Consider the following 10,024-nt stretch of genomic DNA (forward strand, 5'->3'; position numbering starts at 1 on the left):
AATCCTTCTAACGTTTGTCTGTAGTATGATCAGTTATTTATAATAACATGATCTCTGTAATATTATAGAATATTTTAGTGATTAAATGTTGCAGTAAGTGATACTCATTGTAGTTTCAGCATTGCCTGCATAGATTATGTTATTACTGGGCCAATGATCATAATCACTAAGATGACAATCATATAATGTCTGGGTTGTATGTAGTATGGTAGATTGTGCATTTGCAGCATATTGATTCGTGTTTGGGATACTCAGACAGGTGAGTCGAGTTCTGTGTTGTAGTATGCTACGTGTGTGCATGTGATGTGTAGAACTGCATGGAGCATAGGCATAGTAGAGTGTAGATAAAGTGTAGGCAGGGAGTGCAAGGCTCATAACCTGTTGAGAGGGGTTATGTGAGAGGCTTAGAGGGATCACACAAAGAGGGGGGATAGTGGACTCGGCTTGCTCTACTTAGCATCATTGTCTGTTGATTCAGTAGGTATATATAATATGTAGCTATGTCTCAGGTACGTCCGTTGCTTATATGCGTCATTCCATATATGTTAACATCATCAATGCATGCACCTTAATCAAAATTTACTAAATTTGAGTTATAAAGATGTGCAACATGCCTCGAGTTGTATTAGTTTTCTCAACAACTAATGTGTGTGAACAGGCTTACTATATGCCTGGGGAAACTCCATCTTGGGTAGGTGCATGTTATGCACATCTCGTCTTCCGCAATAACATCATTTCTAGATTGGATAATTATTCTTTGCATGGATTGTCAGTTTTCCGCTCGTTCTCCACAATTTCTATAAAACAAGTTCCACAGACATTCTGTATCTGAGAGTCCGGGCATTATACTCTCTCGTTGAGACCAGTCATTATCTAGCGCACAAGGAAAATACAAACTACTAACTGCCTGTAGAAACGAAGCATAGAAAGATGGTCATGTGCATCCGCGTCCTATACATTTTAAATACTATGGTTAGTCTTGCAAGTTTAATTTATGGGGTATTAGTAATAGAAAACTGCAAGTACAATTCGCAATCTTCTTCTGAAAGAAAACTAATCACGTCTAGCATAGGGTCAAAAGAAATCGTCTATAGTGGACTGGAAGTTTGTTATTCTGACGGGGACGTAATTTGGCCAAGACTAGTTTACTGGTTGGTGTCAATTTCTCAACGGCTGCTCATGTGTTTATAATTTTCAGGTCTGCTCCGTTATGTTATGAGATCATCTTACTGTGCCTGGGCTTGTCTAAAGCAAGGGAAATTAGGACGTCTCTAGGTTTTCGTGGATTGAGACTACTGAGGGTAATTATTCACGATCAAGCTATCTATTTTGTATTGTAAGCATACTGTTATTCTCCAGTGTTTACAAACTCAACTGTTTGAAAGTGCCATGCTGTGTAGTCTTCCAAATATCCTTTCGACGAGCGGAATAAGTCCTCCAGCACAGCAGATAGCATCCCTTGCCCTTTTCAGCGTCGTTGGAAGTGTAAACATGCTTTCTCTGCTTGGAAGCCGCATGCTTCTACGTCTGAAAGAAGCGGCGGGAGAAAGGCTGGATCGCGATGCTAGCTTTCGAATCTCAGCAAATCTGAGCATTGCGGAATTTCGGGCTTACACTACTGCTTGCCCTGGGCTTATTGAGGACGAAGAACACTTGGAAGACGTAAATGTACCCAATATGTAGTTATGGTCTAAAGTTCGGCACTGGATAAACAATATGGGGTGAGTACTGTTACTGAAGAAACCTGTTTCAGCACATCCTGAACTCTATAGTAGCTCTCGTCATTCTTCTGTTTTGGATGAAGTTTGAATGCTGTTCTGCTGAACCACCCTGCTTACTGTTCCTACACGTATTACTGATTATGTTACAATGAAAATTTTGCAGAACCAGATTTGTAAAGTAACAATTGCCTCTTTATCTGACCAAGCTGCCTGTCCTAATTAATCTCATACATTATACTGACTGTCTTTACACCAAGATTCAATGTATAATATCTGTTGTAATGTATTTACACTTATTAGCTCTTCTGTTACTTTCATGTATCTGTCTTACATAGTTCAATCTCCTGCTACATGTGTCTCTTCAAGGTAAATATCATGCATCCAAAACAGAGAACCAGGTATTAATAGCAGACAATACTATGTGTTGTTGTATAGGTTACAGTGTCAAGAAGCTTAAGAAAACAGTCTGTGAAAAGTGTAAGGTACTAGAGTATAACTTGTATCTGTTACAGTCAAAACTCTGTCAACTGTACAGCTTCCCTTAGTACAGTAGTAAACTCTGTACTTAAAAAGACTCTATTACTAGTAAGTACAAGTTATTCAAATTACATTTTCAGCTATAATGTTCTTATTAGATTAGATAATAATTCTTTACATAGACTGTTAGTTTAATTCTTAATCATTACACTATCCTTTTAACTAAGTTTTATAAACATATTATACTTAAGAATTTATACTCTATATTCTTTTAGTAAACCCTAAGCAAAAACTGTACTTAGGACAAATGTCTATTATAAGTAACATATAAAAACTAGAAAAAGTAACATAATAAAATATATTCAAAACTTATATACTCTTAATTGTGTTGTAAGTTTTAGTGTATAAAGTATTAATAAAGTAACACAAGTGTATTTTAGAGATTGTCTTTCAAATTCACTTGTTGAATCCAGTATAATTTTTGTTACTATTATTTATTTTAGTTTTTAAGTCTGTTTACTAGAAAAGACTTTATTAGTTAGTACAGTAGAAAATGTCTTATTGTATCACATTATAATGTATAAATGGTATAATGTATAAACTTTTGGTCAGATCAAAACTCAAATTCTTAGCTAAAATGTATTATCATAATGTATAAATTGTATAATACATTAGGTTTAGCCCTCTCCTAACATTATACAATAAGACATTTTTAACTGTATTGACTTTCTTAGTTATTACATTTGTACTCATTACTTTTAAGCTAGTTTTATTATATTATAAAACTATTTTACTGTGTTTTAGTCTGATAAAGTTATACAAATTCAATAGTTTCTAATCTTTTGTAGATTGAACTTGCTAAAAATAGTTTTTTACAATCAGACTATGTATTTTGTATAAGTATAGTGTCTTTCTAAAGAATTCTTATACTCAACTTTTTAAAGAGTTATAATTTATAGTATTATAACTTTTAGTCTAAGTACTATTAAGGATTTAACACATAATCCTATATTTCTCACATTCTTTTGTGTTTTAAGAGTGTAAGTATACTGTCTTCTCTCTGAAACTGTATTTTAATACATCTGAAAAGAGTAGCTAAGGAAAAACTTAAGTATTCTAACTAATTTTAAGTTTTGAGAAATTTGAGTATTATAGAATCTCAGATTTACAGTTAGCTACTATAAATTTGTTAAAGATAGTAAGCAATTAGAAAATGAAGAAGTATATATATACAGGAATCATACTTTAAAATCTGAAATAGGTTAACTAATGTATAGTACATAATTTTGTCACATTATATTATTTTAGTATACTTAAAACATAGTAAAAATTCTAGTCATTCTTGTACTTAGTATATAGAGTAGAAACTAATCTGTTGTATTTTACCTACAATCTCTTATTATAATAGTATTACTGACAATACTTAAAAAGTTGATCTTAACTCTAATCTTATTAGATAGTAAGATAGTAAGTGAAAGGATTTGATTGGATTTGTAATAGCTAACCAAGTAACAGAACAAGCACTATAAGAAACACTAGATGTACAAATGTAGGAACCAGAAGAATGCAAGAAATGTGATCATGTAACACAATTGTAAGAACAAATGTTAAACATTCTAACACAACAATTAACTAAGGATAAAGATATAAGGGAAAGCTAACAGATTAACCTACTAACAAAAACAATACAAGTAGTTGATAGACATCTATTAATCAGTAAAGCAAATTACTGGAGACAACTGACAGTCTATATTAGAAAGAAGATGCTACAAGACAGAACAAGCTTTAAAGTACATATAATCAAAATAAATAACCTACACATACATAGTAAATGTATAAGTGTACAAATACACTTACACATACTAGTGTATTGTTAGGAATTGTAAAATACAGTAACTAAGTTTGGAAAAGCTTAACTCAAGACTAGGGACCAAGTAGTTTATATACAAAACCCTATTAGTCACAAGTCTAGAGATTGGCCAGATCAACTAGGCTACCTTTGTTGTCCTACTTAGTAAGAACTCCAGCTCAGTATTATTAACCTCTAATCATTACTAATGGGTGATCAATCTATTAGTAGAGAGAGGGGACAGGAAGGAGTAGGTACTAAGTCAGTTAGGAAAAGGTAACAAAACCTGAGGACAAGGTCTTTATCTCTCTAAGGTTAAACACATACTTGAGTACAGTATTACTTGATAACCTTAACTAAAGACAAGTCATTTAGAATGCTTGTATGGAGAGGGGATCTGGAAAGAGTATAGTGTCTAGAGTAAGAAGTATAAAGGAAAAGACTAGGAGAAAACCTGAAGAGATAAAAGGAAAATATTATACTTACTTAGAGAGAAACTATATAGCTAGCTAGGAACACTTTATACAAAGACAAAGGACTATTAAAGCTAGTAAAGAGCTAGAGCTAATACTCTGAAGCTCTATACTTGAGGAGGACTAGTACTAGTGAAGGAAAGGGAACTAAGAGCTCTAAGGAGAGACTATAGGAAAGTAGTCTCCTTTATACACTTTACCCATATAGATAGGAAAGTAATGAAGTTATAAACATAAGGACTATATAAGGACAACATAAGGAATACATGAGACAATCTAGAACTTTAGTTGTAAGTTCTATGATTGAATACAGAAGTATAAAGATAAGGCTAGAAGTTAATAAGGATAATTGTCTCCTAAACTAAGTCTATTAAAGAAGACTTAGAGAAAGATTTAGAACATTAGTTGTCAGTTCTAGGGTGTACACAAGATAGTCTAGAACTTTGGTTGTAAGTTCTAGGGGTAGTACAGAAGTACAGCCTTTTATATTACAAGAGTTATAAGGAGTCATTAGAAGTTATAATACTCTACCTTATGAGAAAGTGTATTACAAACTAGTGTACAGGAAGTACAGGTCAAGTCAGATAGAGTCATAGGAACAATAGAGAGCTCTACTTTATAGGAAAAGCATTACACAGCTTACACAGTATAACTAGTTAGGAGGACTCATAAGGAGTCATTAGAAGTATGAGAGGAAGTATAGAAGACATAATAATACAGTAAAGGAGTTATTAGAAGATTAATCTAGGATACAAGAAGACACAAACTAGTGTTAGCAGATTAATAGAAGACACAAACCAGTGTAGTATACAGTCTAAAGGATTAGCCAACTCTACTTTATAGGAACAACAGTGAAGGGAGTTACTAAAGTTACTAGAGTAACATTACTCTAGTAAAAGGTATATAAGGAGGCTAGTTTGGCCCACAAAAGATAGTTTTATTAACTTAAGTTACCTAGTACTTAGAAGTACTCTACTACCAACCTACTAGGCTACACTTGTAGCTTGACTAAAGTAGGACTCCTCTACCCTCTCACTCTACAAGTCTACAAGTCTTACTCTCTATACTCTATTCTGTTACTATTCTTAAGGATTAAGACTAGTAAAGTGAGTATATCTTACACTTTAATAAAACTCCAACTTAGTTACAAATCTTTACTATTCTAGTAAAGCTCTAGTCTACTAAGAGGAACTTAAACCTGGAGCTAGCACACAGGTACATCAACTCTAATACTTACTTTATAATATTAACTAACCTTAATAATTAACATTCAAAGTGAGTAGATAAATTACTCTACTACTTAGAACAGTTGTTAAGGTAAGTAACTTTCTTTTGTAGTAAGAAAAGAAAGATTAATTAAGAAGTGCTACTAGTTCTTAATTACTTAGTAGCTTATACACAGGAACAAGTGTTAATACTAGGAGGTATTAAAGGAATACCATTTTAGATACAGGGGGAAATTCCCTTAGACTCTTTCAAGCAAGGAAAAGTAGTATCAACTGTTACCTATATAGTAGGCACTCCTATAAATCAACAAATCTGGATTGAACAAATCCAAGAATACTCAGACTATCTATACACATTACAACAACATTGTAATTTGTTATACAGTACATTACTTACACTAGAACAAGGATATTCAGATATTACAAAAGTAAGTAACTTTTGTAATATTATATTAAACAAAGTTAACAAGCTTTAAAAAAGTGGCTTTGTATCAGATTAAGGAAAGGATTGGAACATTACACATACAACAACTAGTACTAGGCACAGGTAGAAGCCTATTATTATACAGCCCTTTATTATCCAATCCCTCAACTATTCTTATATTCCTACTACTTGTAGGAACACTCCTTGTTACACATACTTAGAGTAAAAGGAAGAGACAATTAGGGAACAGTACAAGATTGGCTCAAAGAAGAGGTTCACACTCTAGCCACTCCTATTCAAATAAATTAGGGACCTATTATAGCCTTTAGATTACAAGGACAAAGACTTGGATACAACAATTTTTAAGTCTTAACAGAATAATTAGGTCTACTCAAAGTTAAGACATACATTATAGAACTATACAAGGGGAAATCACATACTTGTATAGTCTTATACAATCAGATCTAGATATACAGGGATTGAATATCTTTAATATTCATACAAAGCTATAGGAAATCTTGGACAAGATACATTTTAACAAGTGTAGTAGGAGTGCCCCAAGTACTCTCTCTTATTAAGACATTAAGCAAGTATCTACCTTATATACTACATAGTAAAGTCTGATAATCTGAGACATTCCAAGTACAGTAATTCTACATAAGGCAATTGGGGATTTCCTAATCCAGAGCACAATCTAATACTCCCCTTCAAGCATTAATTAAGAACTAAGACTGTATGCCTAATAGTTTGTTTAGATGCTTGATCTGCAGGACATGGAGAGCCTTTGTAAGGATGTCTGCTAATTGGTTCTGTGATTGAACATAGTATACATTAATGTATTTGTTTTGAATGTAACATCACACAAAGTCTTTTTGTAAATCAAGATGTTTAGTGTAAGCATTGTACATTATTTTGTCAGACTTTACAGTCTTTATTACACCTTGATTATTGTAATAAATTGTAATGGGTGCCAATTCAGTCTGCAGTACTTCTTCAGCAAATTGTTTGAGCCAAATGGCTTCTTGAGTAGCATACACTAGTGCTTACAACTCTGCTTCATAAACAGATAGTGGTACCAGGTTTTGCTGTTTGCTTGACTAAGATATGGTTGATTTAGCTAATTGAAAGATGTAGCTGTTTATTGCTTTATGTCCTTCTGTCATTTGTCTGTCTGCATCACAATAGCCTTGTAGTTTTAAGGCGTTTGTGCTTCTAAGTTGAAGCCAACAATTTGTTGTATATTTTAAATACACAAAGCAATGTTTCACTGCTTTGTAGTGATACATTTGGGGCTTTTGTAAGTAGCACACTAATTGCCCAGTAATATAGGATATGTCTGGCTGTGTGCAGTCTGCAACATATCTTAATGATCCTACCATATTCATGTATGGTATTGTTTCATTATTACTTTTGTTTGTATTGTATGTATTGTTTGTATCATTAGATAGATCTATTCCAGGAGTAATAGGTGTTTGTAGTGCCTTTTCGTTTTCAAAGTGGTAATGCTTGATTATACTTTCAATATAATACTTTTGCTGTAAGCTAATTGTTTGTTGAGGTCTATCTTGGCTTATTTCAATACTAAGTAACCAATGTATTTTGTTACTGTCAGTAAATACAATGTGTTGTCTTAATGCATGTTTAAATGCTGTTATTATAGTAATAGTTTTGCCAATAATTGTAATATTGTTGACATGCATAAATGTTACAAGAATTGTTTTATTATTTTGTTTCTTGTAAAATACAGTATGATTGTAATTAGCTCGTTCTAATCCAATCTTGAGTAGTAGTTCAGTAATCTTCTTGTACCATTGTCTACCTGCTTGTTTCAATCTGTATAACACTTTATTTAAGTGTAACACCTGTCCAGGTTTAATATCTGTAAGTAGCCTGCCTGGCAGCAGTTTCACATAAATGAGTTTGTCCTCATTTAATTCTCTGTAAAGATATACAGATTTTACATCTATCTAATGTATTTCATAGTTCTTAGATGCTGCCCAAGATAACAATAATTGTACTGTTGATAGTTTTGTTACTAGGGCAAATAAGTTGTCAGAATAGAAGTCTATTCCATTCTTTTGAGTGTATCCTTGCACTACAAATCATGCTTTGTATTTGTCTATTCAGCTGTTAGCCAGTCTTTTGATTTTATAGACAAATTTCATTCCAATTACATTTGTATTTGTAGGGGGGATAGCATATATCCATGCATTTTGTTGTTAAAGTGACTGTATTTCATCCTTCATAGCTTTGATCCATTGTTCTTTGTCTATACATGTTATAGCATTGTAATACATTAATGGATTGTTATAGACTTTGTTGAGGAATTTGTTAAATTCTGTTAGATACATAGCTAGGTTTATATTGTCTTTGTAATTTAAACCTATAGTTTGTTTAACCAGTCTTTGCTCTTGTTTAGAGTATTGTATGACAGGTTCTTTATCTTTATTATTGTTATTAGGAAGAGTTTCATCATTGTTTGATGTATCATCATTATAATTATTCTCCCCTTCAATCCTAGACATTAGTTTGTCTATGAATTGTATGTTGTGTTCAACAGTAATTTTATTATCATAGCACACTAAGTGACCTTTACTGTTGTTATCATAACCTAGCCATTGTGTGTGTTGGCCTCTAGGTTGTAGTTTATGTGTTTGTTTGTTTTGTATGATACAATATATGCTGAATTCTTGTATATTATCTATTTGATAATGTTCATTATACTGTTTGTAATATGGTGTTGCAAAATTAATAGCAACTCTCAGTGTTCTGTTATGAATAAACGTTTGATATTGTACCACATATACCCAGAATTTCATAGGTAACTTTGCTGATAACAGACACATACATACACTGTTAAAGATAGTCTTATGCATACATTCTACAACTCTGTTCTGCTGCAGTGTATTGTGTACTGTTAATCTACATATTGTTCCTTGACTTTCAATGTACATAGTGAAGTCTTTACTTAGGAACACTGTATCATTATCACTTTAGAGAGTTTTAACTCTTATACTGTACTGTATAAAGAGTCTCATTGTATACTTTACATATTCAGTGAAAGCATTGCTTTTATGCTGTATAGGTAGCATAGTTACCCATTGTGTAGTGTCATCTACAATAGTAAAAAGATATTTGTACTTACTGTAAGCTTGTACTGGGGCAGGTCCCCAAATATCAATATGGAGATGATCTCTATAGGATTGTGTAAGAGGTGTTGTTTGTATTTTTGGTATTTCATTGCATTGTATGTTTGCTTTGATACAATCTGTACACTGTACATTTTTATTGTCTGTTATCCTTTGACTTATAATCTCAGGATACTCTTGTATGAGTTTGCACAAGTAATCAAAATTAACATGACTCATTTGTTGATGTAAATCAACAATAGTGATTGTGTTAATAGATCATTTATTATGATGAGAAACTATCATATACAAGTTATTTTGTACATGTATTTCACCAATCTTTGTATGAGCAGGAGAATAAATAATACATTCATTGTTTGTTTTTGTTAAAACATATCCTGCTTTACATAATAGTGCTTCACTAACAAGCATGAAGTTCAGATTGGGATGATAGTATATGTTTTGTAGTGAAATTGTATTCACCTTAGTATGCTCATCAGCTTTGTCTCATAGTTTTACATTAAATGTCATCACTCCACTTTTGCTAAGTGTGAATGATAATTTATTCACAATCATAATGTTTATTAGGGTCGAGTTCTGAACGTTTGTAAGACAGAACAGGTATAGAGTAGTGTGTACATTTGCACTAGAGTCCAATATATCAATACAATGTATTAGTTCAGTATCATTGTAATGTATTGTGTTGATACATATGTTTGGATTGTA

The 10,024-nt window shown here is 32.4% G+C and overlaps 1 protein-coding gene across 1 annotated transcript; it reads left to right on the forward strand.

The window, feature by feature from the left end:
• Positions 1-1,389: 1,389 nt before the first annotated feature.
• Positions 1,390-1,683, forward strand: FOMMEDRAFT_154152 (uncharacterized protein; the record flags this gene model as incomplete). Its single annotated transcript, XM_007264713.1, has 2 exons — positions 1,390-1,394; positions 1,473-1,683. The coding sequence occupies 2 exons, from the start codon at positions 1,390-1,392 to the stop codon at positions 1,681-1,683; spliced, it is 216 nt and encodes a 71-aa protein (XP_007264775.1).
• Positions 1,684-10,024: the final 8,341 nt, after the last annotated feature.

The sequence above is a fragment of the Fomitiporia mediterranea genome (genome assembly GCF_000271605.1).
Source record: "Fomitiporia mediterranea MF3/22 unplaced genomic scaffold FOMMEscaffold_4, whole genome shotgun sequence".
NCBI classification, from domain to species: domain Eukaryota; kingdom Fungi; phylum Basidiomycota; class Agaricomycetes; order Hymenochaetales; family Hymenochaetaceae; genus Fomitiporia; species Fomitiporia mediterranea.